The sequence below is a fragment of the Anopheles funestus genome, chromosome 2RL (assembly GCF_943734845.2).
Source record: "Anopheles funestus chromosome 2RL, idAnoFuneDA-416_04, whole genome shotgun sequence".
Taxonomy (NCBI): Eukaryota; Metazoa; Arthropoda; class Insecta; order Diptera; family Culicidae; genus Anopheles; species Anopheles funestus.
The window spans coordinates 52,364,734-52,385,522 of NC_064598.1; the positions used below are offsets into that span (position 1 = coordinate 52,364,734).

General features: G+C 40.4%; 2 protein-coding genes across 2 annotated transcripts; one reads left to right on the forward strand and one right to left on the reverse strand.

Moving 5' to 3' along the window:
• The first annotated feature begins 352 nt into the window (after positions 1-352).
• LOC125760791 (protein glass-like) lies at positions 353-16,629 on the forward strand. Its single transcript, XM_049421302.1, has 6 exons — positions 353-1,408; positions 2,927-3,057; positions 10,914-11,047; positions 12,246-12,368; positions 12,475-13,935; positions 15,438-16,629. The coding sequence occupies exons 1-6, from the start codon at positions 1,369-1,371 to the stop codon at positions 15,508-15,510; spliced, it is 1,962 nt and encodes a 653-aa protein (XP_049277259.1). The 5' UTR covers positions 353-1,368; the 3' UTR covers positions 15,511-16,629.
• Positions 16,630-17,150: 521 nt separating this feature from the next.
• Positions 17,151-20,566, reverse strand: LOC125760809 (E3 ubiquitin-protein transferase MAEA). Its single transcript, XM_049421327.1, has 3 exons — positions 20,071-20,566; positions 18,643-19,616; positions 17,151-18,567 (listed from the first exon to the last, which is right to left on the reverse strand). The coding sequence occupies exons 1-3, from the start codon at positions 20,107-20,109 to the stop codon at positions 18,396-18,398; spliced, it is 1,185 nt and encodes a 394-aa protein (XP_049277284.1). The 5' UTR covers positions 20,110-20,566; the 3' UTR covers positions 17,151-18,395.
• Positions 20,567-20,789: the final 223 nt, after the last annotated feature.

The window sequence follows — 20,789 nt, forward strand, 5'->3', positions numbered from 1 at the left end:
ACTGGTTGTTGAGGGAATTAAAATGAAGATGGAAGTGGTCTGTTGGTGTGTTTGAGTGCGCGTAGCACATGATGGCCGGCAGGGGGTTTTCTGTTGCTCTTCGAATATCTTTTTTTTTTTTAGTTTGTTTGTTTCGTCACATGTTATGTTTGGGGTTGTGGAAAGTGTGCAAAGCAGCAGCAGCAGCAGCAGTCCATCGTTCGTTGGTTGGCTAATGCTCTGTTCGGTCGGATGGAAGGGATCTGACACTGTTTCCTTCCTTGTTTTACGTTCGGTTCCTGTTTGTTTCGTCATTGTTAACAGCAGAGAGGGGGAAAAAAGCAGGGACGCGTTTGGAAACACTCGGGCCAGTCAGCCAGTCAGCCTATCCGATCGATGCGGTGTGGCTTCAGGCGAGTGTACGAGAGAGTGGAGTGGAACACACGGGGAACCAGCGTGTCCGTCCGGTTTGTAAGGGATAGTTTACGGAAAGTTTTCCAACAGCTCATCGTACCAAACTCATCCTTCAGTCCTTACCATACCGTCCTTCCGAGTGTATCGACGTCGTCGTCGTCGTCTTCTGTTGTCATTTTAGGCGCTTCGAGTTTGATCGTATTTTTCTACCGTATTCATACACCTACTACCCTGGCATCCTTGCATACCTTTTCACACTTTCCTTTACCGTTACCGCTACCGCGTACAACAGTTAAAGTTACCGTTTAAATAGTGTAAAATATTTCTCCCCCCCTGGCTGGTACAAGTGCACAACAAGTTTTTTGGGCAAAAAAACAAAAAAAGTTCAATGATGTTCCAGGGCAAAGCACAGGCTGGTGGTATAAGAGGATATTTCCCCCGTGCCCTCTGACGCGATGCCAATGATCGAACAAATGCACAACGTTCAAAACGGCATATTGAATGAATGCACTTCCCGTACGATCGACGACATAGAAAAGCAGCAACATAGAAAAGTGCAGGTGCAAGTGCAAGTGCATTTGCTGCAAAAAGGAAGCTACAGCGCTACAAGCGATCAACCGCCAGTGATTGCAGTTGAATCTCGGGTGCCTTTGTGTGGTGGCGTGGCAGCATTAAAGCGGCCCAGGATGCGATTCGCCGACCGGTGGATGCGAGTGAAAGCGAGTGAATTATGATACTTACTGTTCGGTTGATTTCCGACGTACGATTTACGGTGCTATACCCCGGGATTAATCTTGTTTTCCGCACGATGATTTACCACCCGTTTACTGTGTGCTGTTAATGTTGGGATTGTGACTACAATACAATCCAATTCTTTTTGCGTTTGTTTCACTTGCTGGCAATTGTTTTACTTATTTGTGTTGGCGGTGGACCAGTTCGTGTGCGTGTGTTTGTGTGTGTGTGGGAGCTTTTTGGATGGTACACACGGACGGCCACAGTAACGCGTTCACTCTGGGTTAGTATAATTCTTTGTTTGTAAAGATTTGTTTGAATTTTGGTGAAAGTGTAAAACAAATGCAACAATTAAAAACACCGGTTTATATACTGCAAGCAGTCAAAGGCGTTTAGTTTGTTTTTGGTTAAAAATGGGAAAAAAATTCTTTTGTTTAACATAATTTTATTGTATCAGTCTAGCTAATTATTCATTTTAAAAACCGTTCAGCGAAGCGTTTACTACACATGTTTAAAAATAAATTTAAAAAGCTACATATTACTTAGAAATACAAAACTAATAAAGTGGTATGTTTGTTGGCAGTTAGGTTTTAATTAGGCTTTTTAAACAAACAAAACGAACAGTTTACAATTTGATTTTACATCCTTTTTTTATCATTTATCACTTCGTATAAATTCAACCAACTTAATTATTTTTTTTGATACAAATTAATAATGAATTAGTAGGAGTACTAACAAACCCGGCTTATTTTATAGTTACATTGTTATTAAATAACTTTGCCTTTTAAAACATGAAAATTTTACAAATTAAATAACTGTAGTTTAATGATTTTTGATTGCCATCTAAACAAGAATTTAAATTTAATCGCGTTTTCGATTATTATAACTTTTAAAAAGTTTTTAAAAGAATTTAAATGTTTGTTTTCCCATTATTTAATCTTTATTTAACTTGTTTATAAACCAGTGCGTAATGTGTAAATCAGTAAGAAAAATAAAGCTGTTTAAAAACATTAAAATTCATTAAAATATCTCACAAAACTCAACAACATCAAGTCTTTGCCTCCCGTGATTCTGTTTACCACAGAAAAAATTCTACTTAACTGTTTTGTATAAATGTTGATCATTTTCAAACTTTCGCACATACAGGCATCTTCTAAATAATAAAAAATAGTTTCAAATCAAATTTATAGCAAAGAAATGATAAAATCGCAGCAAACTTGATAACGCGACGCGCTGCAGCTGTACAAGCTACGCCCCCTTTTCTGATGAAAGGGGCGTGTTCGAAGCAGGGTTCGCTGTGCAAAATTAAATTCGTAACACACTTCGCCACAATAAGGATTTGTGGGTTTTTATTGTTGTTAGTTTAATTGCTATCCCAAAAATTTTGTATCGATTGTTTTTGCTTTTTTTTGCAATTTTATTGATGAAACGGTGGACAAAATTAAAGAATTATTTGGAATAATTTTCAAATATTGTAACGATATTGTTGTGGGATATAAAATGATGTTCTTTTATAGTAAATATATGGTAGACGGTAGGAAGTACGTAATCTTTTTCTCAACACAGGAATAGTATACGAATAATTCCTCTTTAGAAGCATGCACTCATAGAGGCATAAAGCGTTAGAGCGCATGCGTTCAACCATCATCCCTGTTGGGGAGCATCAACAACATAAGATGTCTCCGTTACCTGTGCGTGTGTGGTGGAGAGAAAAATGTTTACTTAAATGAGGAATTGCTTCACCGAACGGAATGTGCTGTAATCTAAATGGGTTTTTGCTTTTCCTTTTGTCCATTTGCAGAGTTCAATCAAATACACGAAGGTGGAGCCATGTACATATCATGTGGGAGTACGGATAGCACTCCCATGGAGCCGGAAACGGGCTATGTGCCGAACAATCCCCTCTTCGGGATGCCCCTCGACAGTCCCCAGGTAAGTCGTCCGTTATGCGATGAAATTTTCATCACCTTGCCCATCTTGTTTTGGGGTCCCATCATCCGGCAGCATCCGTCAAGAATCGCGCAGGACACGCAGGGAAGCACGAATTGCGATGCTCGTGCTAATGCCGTAACATTCATACAGAAACGGAATGGGTTTGTTTGCTGGTTCTGTCCTCTTTACGCACACCGAGCCGCGGAAAGGAAAGTAAAATGCTTTCACCGTTTGCATAATTCACCCGGTTCGTAATAAAATGAAATTTTACAATTATTGTTATGAATCGCAGCATCCCGCTTTTTGACCGAAACATCACCAGTTTTAGTCATTCGGATGTGGTTCACCGTTACGCATCGTTTTAACGGTTCCCCGCTGTTGCGATCAACTCGATGGAATATTGTTTGTGCTAGTGAGTGTGGAGCATAGAAATTGTTCACTGGAGTAAAAGTGTAAAAGTGCGAATCGTTTGCAAACAGTTTCGAAATATTCCACTGTACAATACTTACTAATCGGAAACAATATTACGATTGGTGCTCTCTATATGAAGATCAAACAAGTGTGTGGTTTTTTATAATACGCTCGGTTGGTTACATATGTTGGTAGAGTTGTAGAATTACCTGCAGTACGTTGTGCATTGGTTTTCGGTGTAAAATTATGTGTAGTGTTGTGCTGAACGGATTATCAGACGATCAGACGATTAGACGTACTTATTAGTTTGTAAATATTTTTCTTGCCTAAGCATGAAATACATACATTTTTTTAAATCAATTCAATTCATTCATTAGTGTTTCATCAATACACTTTCAAGGTAGTAGCAGTTATAAGAAGAATTGTATTCGATTCAATTTAATTTAATTGTAAATTACATTATTTTGGATATTTATGATCACTAATTGTCCAATAATTGATAACTGAGACATATTTGTTTAGTCGATCACTGCGCACTATACAGGAAGTTTTCAACGCTAACTTTTATAGCGGAATGTAAAAATATACAAAGAAAAATCTTGTATCTTGAATATCCTTGAATGGCGAATTTCGTTGCAATTTCATGTATACCTGATAGTAATAGAATGAAGATCCATTTTTCGGCGTGTAATGAATTCCCTTTTTTTAAAAGAAAATCTCTAAAAAATTGTAAATTGTAACAAATTTCTTTGGTTGGGTTGATAGTCATTATCAATCATTTTTCTCTTTTTTTCTTGAAGTTTGTGTTATAAAATCATTGAGCTGTTAAGTTTGAAAATCTGCGTCTCTACAAATTCTCGTAATATCGGGGTCCTAAACCAATACTATTTAATCGGACCCTGTAAAAATCAATCAAGACTAAATGCTGCTAAGATTCTAGGTCAAATTACTCATATATGGTTGTATCATAAATTATGGCATTAGTATACATTATGGAACAATAGTGGAAAATTAGGAAGACATTTTTAATATCGAATATTAGTACTATCTAACATTTTGGAATCATTGGTTCTAGACTGAACTAGTGGCGGCTTTACATTTCGGGGGGACATCCTAAGCGGATGTGTGGGACCCTGAGCGGGAAAGCAAACATGACCCCAGTGAAAGCATTGGATTGAGAAAATAGTTCTGATTTTATACAGTTGCGAGCACGAGGCCCCCAGCGGCCGTTTAGTCCGCTTATCGTCAAATCTGCTACTTGACTGAACAACTGTTAAAACGTGTCACCAAACTGACCTATAATTCTTATCGTTTTTGTAAAAACAACAACTTAAACAATTCGCAAGCGGAAAATAACAACTCTAGCTTGTTTCATTGAAAAAGTGCATCTTTACCATATCCATCCTGTATACCATCTTTACCATCGTTGGGAAAGCTAACAACAACGGCTTACAATCTATACAATGGTTTCTTTAATTGTATACGTGTTTATTCCGATTGATCGAATATTTTTTTTACTGATAATCTGTGTATTTGCCCCGCTATTACAGCATCCCGAGATGCGGATCAACATTGGTTAATGAAGGCAGGTGCACTACTCAACACAGTCTTGAGCCATATTGCGAACATTTGCGGCGAAATGGCAGGAACTGTAATGTCATAATAGAAAGCCATTTTTTTATTGAAATCTTCAGCGAATATGAGCTATCATACTAAAACACAAAAATATGCCTCACTTCAAGAATAAGCGGTAACTTCCTTCAAAAGCTTTCAAACATTTTTTTAAACCATGCCATGTTTAACATAGGTCCAGTAAAATTTGGTAGTAATCCACTTGACTCTCTCAAAAAGGTGAAAAAATTTAAAGCTATAATTTTCAAAAAAAAAAAATTCTACTATTTACGCCGACCAAATGCGCAGTCACAGCAAAGTATTGTGGCTAAATTAAACCAACAACATCGGTTATTCAAACTTAAATGTAGTATCACAGCATCTTTGACAATCTAAATTAAATTAAATAAAGCGTGTACCAACTAAAATTTGGAATTATTAAGTAACCAAAAGATCGAACTTTGCGCCATGTTAACGTTTGGCATGGCTATTGAGAGTTGATTAGCGCGTGGAGAATAATTATTGTCGATTTCTTGATATGGTTAGCAGAATTCTCCCCCAGATTTTAACTCGCCTGAATTTTTCCTTTGAGGACATCTAATGTATCAAACCAAAATTCAAGTCTTCGCTGCTTATCACCCGAACAAAGTAAAAAAAGAAATGAAAATTGCCTGAAAAACGCAGTAACTTCAAAAGAAAATTAAAGGTCCAATTGAAGTCCATTTGGCTAACTGCTTAACATCCTTTAGTTTTAGTTCCAATGTCTGTTAGAGGAATTTTCTCTTAATGTGAACTATTGTAAACTTTCAATCAATCAATCGATCAATTTCTCGTCCATAGTGCACTTTTGTAAATAATTGGGGTTCCAAAGCTTAGCTTAGGATTAAGCTCAAGGTTGGGTACATAAAGTTAATAATTTATTTAGCAAAATGCTAGTGCTTTGAAATGATGTACTCACACGATGGTTGTATAACGAAATGTTGTGTAATGTTTCCGTCGGTACAAAAACAAATTTACATCATGTTGATACATTGTACCACCATCGAAGACACCGTCCCTAATAGCCTTAGCACTACCGATGGGGGCCAATGCTTGCTGGGTGAGCTGGGTTTAAGTAAATCAAACCGTTTTCTGCGTGCCAGCTCATCATCATCCTGATCGGTGCCGACTTTTGGCAAAGTGTGCACTACAACAACACAAATGGCTGAATGGAAAATTACGCTGTCGTGCCGTTACAGTGTTACATATCGCTAAGCGCCAGCCTAAGTGACCAGCGTCACGAAAATTGACTGCGTCACGTGATGGCATGTCCTTTTTCTCGTTCTATAACAAGATTATATTTCAAACCGGCGAGCGTTTGTTCCTGGAAATGTACGAAGGAACTTGCGCGGCGAACGAGCGAAGCTTTTGCGAATATTTGTCCATTTATAACCGACTGCATGGCGACAAATAAATCTGTTTTGTTGGGCGTACTACTTGTGGCAGTGTCCGTTTCACGTTGGAGTTGGATGGCAGGTTGGATGGTAAAGCTCATTTGCCATTATCGAATGTGGAATGCACGTGTCGCGAGTGAACGATTTACGCAATACAGAGAACGTAAGCCGCCGGTAGAAGATATTTTTTGTTCCATACGAAACCATCGACGGGAAAGAATGTTTGCGTATTTTATGTTGTTTTTTTTGTTTATAAATTAATCTCCTCGGGCAAAGAAGCACAAATGATTATGTTTATATTTTTCTTTTAATTTTTTTAGTTAATTGAAACCGGTTTAGCAATATCCCACCACAGTTTTACATGAAATAATAAAATTTACATTTTAATCACGCTTTTCACTTCTTCTCTCTTTCTCGATGGAAATAAAAATGACTTTTTGGACTATCTCTAATTTGACAAATATTTTAATTTAAATGTCAGGACATAAAATACATGCAAAATGTACGGATTAAGAAAAAGTGACAAATTTGTCTGATTTTTTGTATGATTAGCCTGTAACCTGCACTAGTTGGCCAACCTTATTAGTAGTCGATGTATGTATAATTGCTAAAATCGTTTATCCCATTCGGGTCAACAATAAAATCAGCCATCGTCAAACACTTCACGTCGGCCGGATACGATCTCGGAAAATTTTAAAAGATTCTGGCACATCTGGCGATTGGCGCCGATCGTGTTCAAATGGAAAACGGAAATCCCTCATTGGTATGGTAGACACTTCTTTGGCAATTCAAGCCAGGCTGACCAAGAAAAAGACGGTCCAAGTCGGTTAGAAAAACATTTGATGTGGTTGCTGGTGCCCAATAAATGTTTACCTGCTCAACTTGCCTCATCTTTGTTCTCTGTTCAAAAGTGTTGTGCCATTTTACAGATGAGATCAATGTTTTGATCAAAAATGCGAGTAGCACTGGAAAATATGCTTACATACTTTTTCTTTAAACCTTTGTTCCGTCTGACAAGTACAAGTTGTGGAAGCGGTCGGATGATTTTTTGAAATTTTTCATTTCCAAAGTGCAGCTTATTGTGTTAAAATATAATTTTCCGTCCTTTTTACAAGGACGGAAAAGTTACTTTTTTAATGAAAATGAAAAAAATTATAAGAAGCATATTTGAATGAAACAAATTAACCTTGAAATTTAACTTTATTCAGCATGGAACACAAATGCATCTTTGTTCTGCAGCGCGATCTTAGTACAATTGTCAGGAAGCTAATTAAAAAGTACATTTAAGAATTTGGGTAATCTTCTTCGTGACCTTGACGAACATTTGACCCTCCGTTTTGCTCTAAACATTTTATGAGAAGATACTCCGTTTGTGGTTGAGTCGAAAAAATCTTCTGCTCACATATCACGAAAATTAAGAGTATTCACTCCTTCCTATGATACCTTTGGATCTAAATAGCAACTTTCGGAAGACATTTTGTAACCAAATTTTAAATCTAAATAAATCCTGAAGACAATTTCCCTTTTGCTGATTCTTCAATTATTTTCCGGAACCTGGCGTGGGTGACATCAACGCTTATGTTCTTGATCTGAAACGTATAGGGTGGTAATCCATTATTCCGGCCTTTCTGGTAGACACATCAACGCCACCACTCCATCTCTGATTGGATCTACCACTCCTCCATTTTTTCATGTGGACGATCCAAAAGGACTTTACGCGATGCGTCTTCTGGTGTCATTGGAATGACTTTATCAGCCCACCAGAGCCTGGCGAGTCTACTTCGTTATACGATAGTGTGTTCATCGTACCTCATAGAACTCGTCAGCTTGTAGCATTGTCCTTAGTATATAATACATACATAATAGTACATAACTATGATAAGATGTCACAATACGGTTAAATGCCGTGTATGTCGTGTATGTCGTGTGTGAATGTGATAAACGGCGCTGGATCCACACGCCAGGAACGGCTATCAAATCCCATCCGGACCGTCCAGCCGTAGCAAGGACTGACTTACTAGTAAAGTGATAAAGTAAGTCTAGTATGCCAGCAATGTAACCTTTAAGGTCGATAATCCAAGTGAAGAGAAGTACGTGTGAAAGTGTACTAGTATATAGTAGTACTTTATAGTACTTTTTTATATGCCTTGCCTTGGGAGGGAGGGGGTGGGGGAAACAATGCCCCACACATTCGAAACAAATACGCCGCAATTACCGATTTCTAAACTGCTGATCGTGGAGAGGATCCCCGATCGGCGAGGCCTCCCAAAACGGCTGAGCGCCTGGCGACCGCCCGTAGGTTTATCCGCCACTGAGGTATCATCATATTAAAAATCTTTCAAAATCACAAGCAGTTTCAAAGCCTGTTTTATCGCGTAAAAATCTTTTTATACTACTAATTTCATCGTCTGAGAGATCCTGTAGTGTATTTGTAAGCGTATAAATACAAAATTGTGTGTATTTTGATTCTTGACATTTTTTAATGGCACGTGTAGGTTCCGTGTTTTTTCCCATAATGCTGAAAAAATAATCTTTCAAAACATGTGTTTACATTGTTGGTACTATAGCCACAACATGTACAGAAAATAATTAAACGCGAGAAATAGTACCTAAGCAATTTGGGGATGTATAATCTTGGACATTACCGAAAGTATTTTTTTTTTCAGAATGTTTCCATAGGCCGCGGTAGCGGCGCATATCCCCTGTTTTAGCGCAAGAGATGCGCGCCACAGCTGGGAGCAGCTGGGTGCATTGCCTGTTTGTGGGATGCTCTCCTGTTATTTCAAATGATGAAACTGGCCGCTTGTCGAAACAAAGTATTTTTTCTAGCAGATCTGACCACGGAACGGTCATGTTTTGGAAATGTAAAAAAACTTTTTGTAAATTTTTATTTTAAAATTATCTTAGTTACATACAAATAAAGCAAAATATCTGTGTAATTTTCAATAAATCACTGTGATACGATCGGACAGGTCCATTGGCATGACAAAACCTGTTAAAAGTACTTTTTTATTTTTTGTGACAGGATGGGTGGGAGGAGGGTGGTGTTGTTATTAAATAATAGAGGGGAGATGTTTCCAGCGTTACGTTTTGTTACGATAGGAAGGGAGGGGGTAAAAAATTCAATTTTTTGCGTTACGTAGCAGTTGAATCCTCCTTGAGTGGGTTTCGTCTGTTTTAGACGAAGTAAATGCCTCAGAGGCAGATTGGAGAAAATTCTTCAGATTGTGGAAAGTCCAGTTGGACTAGTGCGTATCTCAACATCAATTTTCACTTCGGTGGTGACCTTTGACACAACACAGGTTGAAATTTTGGACGACTTCAGAAGTCAGATAGGTGACTATCTGTACGTCACCCCTTCGTAAGTCAGGAGTTGTTAAAAGAGTGGTCAGGGTGCCACCGTCAATTTGATTTTGGTTAATCTCGAACCCGAGGCTTCGAACCCTGTTGGCTATTAAGTAATAATTAATATTAAAAACAATAATTTCATAAAATTTCAATTACGATATGTGGAGTGCTTTTCAACCAATTACGGTAACCTGCCCGATATCTGGATCGCTTATCGAACTTTTACATTAATCTCGACTATTTCCTCAAATATACATATAGCACGTTATTACGACGAAATTCTTCTGCCTTTGCTAGCTCTAACTACTTTCGGGATTAGACGTCACCAAAAATCGTCCAACCGTCCTGTTGGAGATGTTCTTCAATTTCCATGAAAAAAATCAACAAATATTTTTACAGTACCATTTCCTATGTGTGACTTTTTGTCAAGGCAAAGCCATTTTTTGTATTCGGATTTGTTTCTAAAAAACTAAATCTATCTGCGACTGAAACTAAATCTATCTTCGGGAGGTTTTTTTTACGAAAAACGAATAAAATGCATTAACAATAATAGGTGCATTCGTCTTGAATGGAATTATGTACCTTTACTTGTACCACAACTTTCTATTCTGGTTTAAGCATGGCCTTGAAAGTCCCCTAGACCTTATCACTATTCGCTTTGTTTTTGTTAATTTATACTCTAAAATAGTTTTGACTAGTTTTCTTAAGTTTTCTGTATGAAATTATTTAACAAATTTTTAAAGTTAAATTAAAGTTCAAATGGTAATATTCTATACTTTATCTAGCATAGATATAAATAAATTCGCAGCATGGTTGTACTTAAAATATCTGTTTATATTTTATGCACATACAGGTTGAATAGAAATAGAAATCCTTCTTCATTCATAACGTGTTGGAGAGTGCTGCTAGCAGCAACAGTCCACATTCACATGGGATCTATTTTTAGATACCATTGTATATTTATGTAGCGACAACATATTGACCACCATACGCTCACTTACTTACCTCTAAACTCCGTTCTCCCCCATGCGTATTACCCATCTGTCTTTCTAGGAATGCCCATCGTCCTGCGGTGGTAGTGGCTGTTCCAGCTGTCAGGAGAACGCAGCATCATTGCCCCTTGCGGGACTGCACGGATCGGATTTCAGCGACTGCGGAAACTGTCTCGACCACAGCGGTGTACTGAGGTAAAACATTGATGCGAAAAAGAACTAAAAACACAGCTCCAAATGCGGATCGGTTCAACAGGCAAAACCAAACTAAAAAAAAACACACGAAAAAAAATTAACATAGGTACATTTAAACATAAAAAAATTTGACCCCATGATTTTTGCATAAGCTTGGCTTTTTGGTCCGAGTTGGCCATGGTACGAAAAGGGCGGGAAACTCATTTTTGAAGCTTTTTTTGTTCCAAAGCCTACGTTGTTGGAGTGCTTTCAAAAAGGTTGCTTCGATGTGTGCTGATCATGGTGATGTGTTGGTAAGAGAAAAAATGAGCAACATAAAACATGTCATTCAGTTGGTAAACCGCATATGCTTCTTATGTTGTGAATGAATCGACTCAGTCAAACGGATGGACGGGCCGGGTCCGGATATTCCTTACTCTTTACTTTAGTTTATTTTCTCTCTCTCTCTCTGTTTTATTCACTGATGAGTTGTTTCTATCGATAAGTGTTTTCACGGCGGCCATTTGTTTGTGGCGGCTATTTTTCGTATTCTGTTCCCAACCGTGTGAATTTCCTTTTGCCCCTTTGAGGTCCCTTCCGCTTTGGATGGAATAGCATTTCATTTTAATTATCTCTTCATCGATACAGTTTTCTCTACTTTCCACTGTGCCGTTGTTTGTGTGAAACAATCACACAGCATCTGGTACCGTGGGAGGAGGGAGTGCCTGTTTTCCTGCGGAAAACAGCAAGCCCCACCGAATCGTGCGGACGCCGATGCTTAGGATCGGTGCACACGGTGAGAAGGTGCTATCGGGTTACCTGTTGCGGCGTTGCAATTTTCAAACTGTAAACCGATCGGCATGCGAATCCGATGCAATGAATGGCTTTTGGTCTATGGACTTGCCAGGCCGCCAGACTTAGAACGTTGAGGAATTTATTCAGTGCTGATTAAATGAAGTTCGAAAGTGGATCATAAAAACAGGAAAAACTGGTAGAAATTATGTATCACAGATTTTTTTTCTGCTTCTATCTGCTGTGGTTATAGGCAGTTCATGCGTTAAAGCACATGAGAAAAGATACGCGATTGAGCTTTGCTAATATTACAAGACATGGAGAAGAACAGCTTCCAGCAGTAGTGATATAAAAATGATTCACTCCACATCAAATTAATTTAATTTTACTAAATGCCTATGTTTAACCTTCGTTTTTTTAAACACAGCTCACAAAGCAACCTTGGCAGCTACTGGAGCGAGGACATGAGCACATTTCCTGGCCTGCCTCCGCTGGACATTGATCCGTTACCGAGTTTGTTTCCCTTTTCCCCTTGTGGTGCTTCCTACAAGTAAGTAACACCTAATGACCGCTAGACATCTTCACACATCGACCAAGCGTTCGCTTCCATGTCCAATCGTTTCCGGTATTCGTTTTGTTTTCACCCTCCACCCCAGTAGACCCGAGCGACCAACGCACGACGTGGCGGATGTATTGCTGTCGCTGAAACACGCCGTCCTGAAGCAAAGTCCCGATCCGCCACCCATCGGACAGGGACAGAACTTTGCTACGCCGCAAGCTTCACTGTCGTACACCGTCCATCCACAAATGTTGCTGTCACCCGCCGGTCACCATGGACACGGATCGCATGCGCACTACAACCAGATGCAGTCGCAAACGGGCGGTCCGTACAGCACCAACTACTATGATTCGTCCTGCGCACAACATACGGCTCCACCGATCTATCCAAGCATGAGCGTCAACGTTAGCATGAACATGACGATGCACGGTTACGGTGCGGAAGCTTCCGTCCCCATGCAGTGCTCCCAGATGCAGTGGGGCGCTCAAAATGCAGCCTCCTCGGTAAATGTGCTCTACCCGCCACTGCTCAGTCCGGTACCGTATCCACCCGGTACGACCTACTCCTTCACAGCAGACTTTCGGCCCCAAAGTCAACCGCCAGCTCCACCACCCTCCAGCGGTTCCATATCTCCGCCACCCGGACACGATGCGTCCCGCAGCTCGTCCTCCCTTACGCCCCACAAACAGCCCCTCCCACAAGCATCGCAACATCTGCAGCAACAGCATCATCACCATCATCAGCTGCAGCAACAACAGCAACAGCAGCAGCAGCAACACTTTCACCAGCAGCAACAACAGCTCCAGCAGCAACAGTATTACCACAATGCGCACCATCCCCATCATCATCCGTCGCAGCATCACCATCATCACCATCATCATACGCAGTCGGTGTCGGCTGCCGTTTCACCAAATGACTGTACACCACCAAAGAGTACGACCCCTCCGGACTTTGGCGCGGCCGTTGAGCAGACCACACCACCGGCAACGACAACATCAGCCGTCGCAGTTGCTGCCGCGGCGGCATCCGTCGGTTTTGCGGCCGCCCTCAAGATGAAGGCCGAAAGTCGTTCGCTCGGTCTGGGATTTGTGGACACCGTTGACCAGCGTCCGACAACGGCCGGCGGCGAAGATGAGGACGAGGAGGATGGTAGCGGTAGTGGCAGTGATGGTGCAGCCGGCGGTGACAACAAACCCAACCTCTGCCGACTGTGCGGGAAGACGTACGCACGGCCGAGTACGCTGAAGACGCACCTGCGGACACACTCGGGCGAACGACCGTATCGCTGCCCGGACTGCAACAAAAGCTTCTCGCAGGCGGCCAACCTGACCGCACACGTTCGCACGCACACGGGCCAGAAACCGTTCCGGTGTCCCATTTGTGATAGGCGCTTCTCGCAAAGCTCCAGTGTTACGACGCACATGCGAACGCACTCTGGCGAACGGCCGTACCGATGCCGGGCGTGCAAGAAAGCATTCTCCGACAGTTCCACGCTGACGAAGCATCTGCGGATACACAGTGGCGAAAAACCGTACCAGTGCAAACTATGTCTCTTAAGGTTAGTACCGAACGTACGTTTCTCAATATTTTCTATACCCTAAATTTACGTTGCTGCCTCAAATGTCGTGTCTCCACTTGCGATATTTTCAAACAATTGGCTTCACAACACATCTGATAAACGATCATCCATCAAGCCGGAAGTTTTGGCAAGGATTTCGAGGAAAACGTCGTTTTTGAAGCTGCTAAACGAAATACTTTCTTTTCTTTCTAGAAATATTTTCTACGAAAATTTGTATCGAATATAATTTGAATTATTTTTATAATACCTTGATCAAGTTCAATTTTCAAATAATTTTAAACCAATGCAATGTGTCGTTATCGTGTTCCACACTTGTTGAATTTCCTCTTTAAGTGTTCTGATAATATCTCTTTAAACGTTTCTTTTATGAAGAATATTTGTTGGAGTTCCTTATATTCTTCATATTTCGAGATATCATCTAATTAAATGTACCTATTATTTTTCATAACACCATAATCATAACATACCATCATAATGAATATCGCAGTACAATATTTACGAATACGAAATATGTTAAAGCCTTTGTTCCATGTTTGATGATTTGCTTTTTTGTAAATTCAACACTTAGAGGATTTTTTACATGACTTTTTTGCATGCATTGTACATGACATGACATGGATTTGTACTTGATACGGCCTGGCCGTTCACATGAGGAACATTTAAAAGTAAAAGCGGAAACCAATTCATAGTCGAATAATTCGGTGATTCATACACTTTGAAGCATTAAAATGAAATCACCTACAAATTAAAAGAAATCACTACAACATTTAACTTTTTTTGATTTCCCACCGGACTAAGAAATAATTTTTAATCTTCTGTTTAGTTGGATTGTATTTTTAAAGACCCTTTTAGTGGATGGGTAGTAGGAGGAATAAAAATTGAAAATTATTAGAGAAACTCATGAACATCCTCGCCCATAGCAGACAAATCGGCCACAAAGACGAATAATCGTCCAATTTCTACGTGTATGGAATTGCGTTTCAGGTGCTGTACAAGGAATTGATGATAAGTCCCATCTCATACATAATATATACACGAAATTATTTAAACTCTAATACATGTTTGTAATACCCAAGTTCCATCCCCAAAAAAAAAACTTTTCGGTAACTGATAGGTTTTCTCCCCACACTTTCAACGCTGAAACGCGGAACACCTTTGTTCCGCGGTGTCCACTAAAGTGATCTCCCATGGTCTTTGTTCCATGCAACAAGGCTCTCAGGCACTAATACGGTGTCAGAAAACTACCTTCCGGGATAGTAGAATCGAATGTGTTTACATACAACATCAAAGGATGAATATCGGAGTGACCTTACCAAACTGCATGAAATATGTTAAAATTCTTGGGTAATTGAATGTCCCCATCGATTTGCGCGTATTTCGAAACTATTTTTCATGCTTTTTCTTAATATAACTTAATAAAATAACTTATAATCTAATTTACCATACCTGTTCGTTTTGTTTCTTCTACTTGACATCGGTAGATTTTCGCAGTCTGGCAACCTTAATCGTCACATGCGTGTCCATGGTAACAACGGACAAGCGCTGATTGCTTGACACCAAAAAACGTCGCAGCTATCATCCACATCGTCCGTCGGTCATAGCAGCATTCTGGCACAACATGCTTTACCACCACACTATCATCGCCATTCCTACCAGTCTTACCAGCATCATCAGTACCAGCAGCAACAACAGCAACAGCAACACGCCCAACACCAGCAACTGGCCGAGTCCGTTTCATCGGGACACCATCATCTCGCCGCACACTCGGCAGCGGCAACAGCTGCTGCAGCGCAGTACTTTTACAACCAAAATGCAAGCAGCTTTCATCACCATCACCACAACCATCACTACAACCGTGCTGCCATATCCGCATCCAACTCCAGCGCGCCAATGTCCAGTACGGCCAGCCAGACCAATCCCAACACAACAACCACCCATCATCCGTTCAAGTCACTTCCGACGGCTACACAGCTGTCTTACTTTGAGGAATACCACCATTTCCAGCAACAACAGCAACGCTCCAAATATGAGGACAACTTGGCATTGTTTGGAAGGAATAATTTTGTAAACATTTTCTAATCACACAGACTGTTGAACAACATACAAAAAATGGAATGAGAAACGTGTGGTGGCAAGAGTTGACTGTTGTTGCTCGTCGTTATGACAAAAGCCGCACTACAGCACATTCGAAACAAATCCCATGAACATACGATCTAGTCATACACAACCCGGCCAGTATAGTGTGAAGCTCGACCAGCCCTGTTATGCTCTTATAATAGCGTCGTTGTAGTTGATTGATATTTAGAAAAAAAGGCACACAAGAAACTTCATTGGTGCGTGCTGACCGTGGCGCCAGATGCAAGTTGTAATTTTAATAAATACGAACAAACAACGCATACTTACTATACTTATCACTTAATTAGAGTTTAAGCTAAAAAGCTCAGTTGTTGCTGTTTTTTTGCTATTTCGTGCATTTAAAATTATTTCAAAAAAACAACGACATTGACAGTCATTTCTGGACAACTTACAACAGCAAATGTATATGAAATTAAGGAAAGCAGCAAAGAGAAAAGAGGAAAGTATGGTCAGGCGGAAAAAATAAGAACAAATAACTGGAACAAAGATTACTATTAAATAAAAGTAGTGTACAACAACCATGTACAAAAAATCATACTTGCAATCGAAATGATGTTTTCATGTTATCATTTGATGAACAACTGGAATTCCGCTTTTGACCTCGAAATTCAGGTTTACAGAAGGTCTGTCAGTCCACCCGTCTGAGTTCCATTGGGCAGATTGCCTGCTGTTCAAAGCATGTATCGACTGACACATCGGTCTATATTGTTGAGAGACTTCTTTACTGTTTCACTTCCACTTTTCTGTAATCTCCAGAGGGAATAATGGTGCTGATTTTGACCCAAAGAAGATGAAATATTGTAGAGCTTCAAAGGAAGAATCCCATGTACATTACACCTGTTTATCCCCAAACAGTTCTGGATAGCGTAATTAAAAGAGCTCATTACGTCATGTAGATTTGCTTTGGCTCTGTTATCGTAAGTTGACATAACATCTCTAACGAGATAGTAGGATTGGAGCTGTTGTGACGCATGGTAAAGATCTGATAAGCAGCTGGTTACGGTCGGTTTCGGAATCCTGTCTGACGGTCTTTAACTATCTTCTGTACTGTTCAAAAGTTTTTCTCTTCCTTTTATAATTTTTTTTATTGAAAATCATATAGCAAACCATTAGTGTCACTCTTAATCTCGATGATAATCATCCACTTTGCGGCATCTTTCAAATCGTCTTATCAATAGCACACTATCATGCAAAATTATATTGTATTGCGTTGACTCGTTCTGTCGTGCTTTCGAGGATAGCAGACAATGCATAATATAGTATCGGGTTTGCCTGGCTTAGCAAAATTGCTTCTGGTCGTTGCGATATCGACTGTGATTCGGTTTTATTTGAACTTATCATCACTATCTCCCTGCTTGCTGCATATTTCTCTTTTGCCCATAGGCGATTTTAGCCATGTGTTTTTGTTTTTGCTTCCATGGTATGTTCTTACGAGTACGTTTTACCTTATTAACATTGAGCGAAATCGCTCGCCTGAAAAGGTTGCCGATAGTGCAAGATTGACATCACCTTTTTACGTTATATATATATATCTGATGGTGGATTAATAGGCGTCTCTATTACGCTGAGGCTTAAATTATATCAAATATCGGTGATATTGATCAAATGTACTCTTTCAAGTGCAGGCGTCAAAAGAAAATTGTCTTACTTGTAGCTGAGAGATGATCACACAATTTTTGTTTCCGTTTACTTATTACTAATTACTAAAAGAAAATTTGTTTGAAAATTACAATTCGATGGGCCAGCACAACAATGGCGCATGTGCTGTCTAGCAGTACTTTTACATTCTTGGTAAAAGTACAACTGATTAGTTCAAGTATGCAACAAAACAATGTAAATAAAAAAAGAGAGGGAGCTGTAACAGATATTATGATTCTTGCATGGAAAACAAAAACAAAATGAAATCAGTAAAAAAAAAAACACATTTTAAGTTATCAAATTTTTGGTTTGACTTGGCTTCTTCTTGTGCATCGATCACATAGAAAAGAATTCAATCAATAAGCGAATCTTCGTTCCTTCGCTATTCTAGCTTCCGCAGATATTATTTCATCAATAATTCCATTATACATAATTACATTAAAATCGAAAGCAATTCAAATTAAAAGAAAATTTATCGATATTACTCATCCAGCTACTACATATATCTAGCGCTAAATAAATCGTGTTAAAAGAAGAAGAAAAAAACGCCCAAACGGGAGGTGAAAAAATTCGCTTACATAGTAGAGTAACGTCCTCCAGCCAAATTTACCACCTTCCAGAATGTCAAAGCAGCTGTTCGGCCGTAGGATGCCCTGGTGATGCTACTACATCACGAACACCTTCTCAATCTTTGGCGAACGGAACGTTTCGTTCGTTTTCGGACAAACGAGCATGTCGTTCTCGCGACGCATCTGTTCGATGGCTTGCTGGCCAAAGATTTGCCCATTCGGCAGCATCATCGGTAGGTTGTGTTCGTTCAACGGTTTGCCGGTGATTCTACGAAAACAATATAATGATATTTTTAATGACTTTTCATATCGAAACAGCATCCGCGCCGTATCAAGAAATTACCTGCAAATCAGACGACTCTGGGCACAGTGCGAGAACGGTAAGTTCTCGGCAATCTCGTTCACATTCTCCTGGCATACCGGACAGTTCATGTTTTTCGATGTGTATGAATAACACTGCGGTGTTTTCAAGGCTGAAATGCCTGCCTGCACGGCAACACTCAGCACCGATTGAGCCGGCAGCTGGAACAGCCGATAGTTCTCCAGCCGGAAGTGCAATACTAGATCGTGCCAACGCTGGGGATCGAAAAGGGTTTTGTACGGTTCGATTTCGGTGCTCACCGGAAACGCGAGCAGTGCCATACACTGGCGGATCTCCTTCAGTTGTTCGTGCTCGAACGCAGGGAAATACTTCTGTGCGTGACGCACCGCCAACAGTCGTTTATCTTCACGGATCAGTTCGACGAACTCTTGAACGCGCAACTGAAACTCGATCGTGGAGTTTATCTTCTTCAGCTTCGACTTGTTATCGTTGCACCAGGCAATACACTTTAGCGTGCAACGATTCACCAGATCGCGCTCTACCTCGCGCGTCACCTGGAAGATGTCCAGGTTGGTTAGGTCACGGATGCCACTACGTTCGGCTAACCGTTCTGCGGTGTCGTAGTATCCGAGACGCAGAAAATGCTCCACAATCATCCGATCGAGACGTATCTTCTTCCACTGGTTCGTGGCAGCTGCTTGCAGCTCTAGTGTCGTCGCATCGACTGGCGGGTTCACGTTTTGCTTCAAATGCTCCAACCGGCGCTTGCAGACATATCCGGCTGACAGTTCCTCGGAAATGCTTTCCTCAGCTTTACGCTTTAGAACCTGCAGTCGCTCGACTACTCCTCCCAGCAGACGAGATATCTCTGTACTGTCGGATCCTTCCGTGAGACCCTTCTCCAGTTCCGAGGCCACATTTTGTATCTGGCTTAATTCGCGGTCCAAAGTTTTTTGGGCAATTCGGAAGCGCTTGTTCAAAATTTCATACGGTACCTGTAAAAGACAGACACATCGCAATTCTTTAATAACAGCAGTGCAAGCAATAAGGGAACAGTGTGGCAGGAAACAATTAATCATGTACTTCATCACTCAACTATTCCATCTAAACAAACGAACAGCTGACACCAACCTCCGGGAGAAGGGTGCGGTTTGCGGATAATCAGAGGGTGCAAGGTAAAGGTAGTTAACGAAGTAGGCTTGGGCCAAAAATGGAACGAAGATTAAAATTGCATTTGACAAGTGCAGAGTCGTCCTGCATGAACCATTTTGTTTCCCCACCCAACCCTAAACAGCTTTACCAACCCAAATGAAATATGTAGATCCATTTTGTAGCAGATGCAACCATTGCTGTAGCTCACTATTGCGACGCAAATGTAGTGATACCATTTTGGATCTCGTTCGTTAAACACCAGAAAAAAGTAGCATCGAAAACAGGAGAAATAATTACCTTTAGCGTTGGATGTTCCATTGCACGGATTTCGGCCATTCCACCTTGCAGATAATGCCGTTCGTAGAGATTGCGTTGTGTTTGCTAAAGAAAACTTCCACCCTAGACGTCACTGCTGTACGTGCCTTGCAACAATGGTGGCAATGAAACCACCCAAATCAGAACGATGCACCAAAGATATTGCGTTTGTGTTTCCTGTCGATTGTCTCCAACTACATCTCATTCTAGACACTGTAATGAGGGCTGGTACTTTGGAGGAAGCAACCGTGGTAATTTGTCGATCACTACGTTATGGGTACACTATCGAAAGGAAGGATGGAAAGTAAAGTTTCGCTACACCGAAACCCCTACGTTTACTGCTTTTCTCGCGATGGTTTTTTTTTTTTTGTGTGTGCCTTCTGTCTTCAATACCACAGCTTCTTTCTATGCCACAACAACAATATCGGTCATTTCAACCACACAAGCAGTCGCTAGCGAGCGAGAGAAAGAGATGACAAGAGGCGACAGTTGTTTTGGTTTCTATCGCCCATATGACTGTTTGACGTTTTATAACGCATCGCTTTGACAGCCAACCGTTACGAGCTAACGCTTACGAACAGTGGGAAATCTTCGATTAAATGTCCGTTTACACGTTTTTCAAACATTTTCGCTCGTCTGATTAGTAGATTTTTACTATTAATTACTATCGAAAATGTTCTCCACAATGAACAATAATGTCC

Bases quoted from the DNA above. Each gene is read 5' to 3' on its own strand.
- LOC125760791 (XM_049421302.1), top strand. From the start codon at position 1,369: ATGGTACACACGGACGGCCACAGTAACGCGTTCACTCTGG. The intron at 11,048-12,245 runs GTAAAACATTGA...TTTTAAACACAG, and splicing joins GACCACAGCGGTGTACTGAG to CTCACAAAGCAACCTTGGCA. The intron at 13,936-15,437 runs GTTAGTACCGAA...TGACATCGGTAG, and splicing joins TGCAAACTATGTCTCTTAAG to ATTTTCGCAGTCTGGCAACC.
- LOC125760809 (XM_049421327.1), bottom strand. From the start codon at position 20,109: ATGGCCGAAATCCGTGCAATGGAACATCCAACGCTAAAG. The intron at 19,617-20,070 runs GTAATTATTTCT...TGTCTTTTACAG, and splicing joins TGGAACATCCAACGCTAAAG to GTACCGTATGAAATTTTGAA. The intron at 18,568-18,642 runs GTAATTTCTTGA...TTGTTTTCGTAG, and splicing joins CAGAGTCGTCTGATTTGCAG to AATCACCGGCAAACCGTTGA.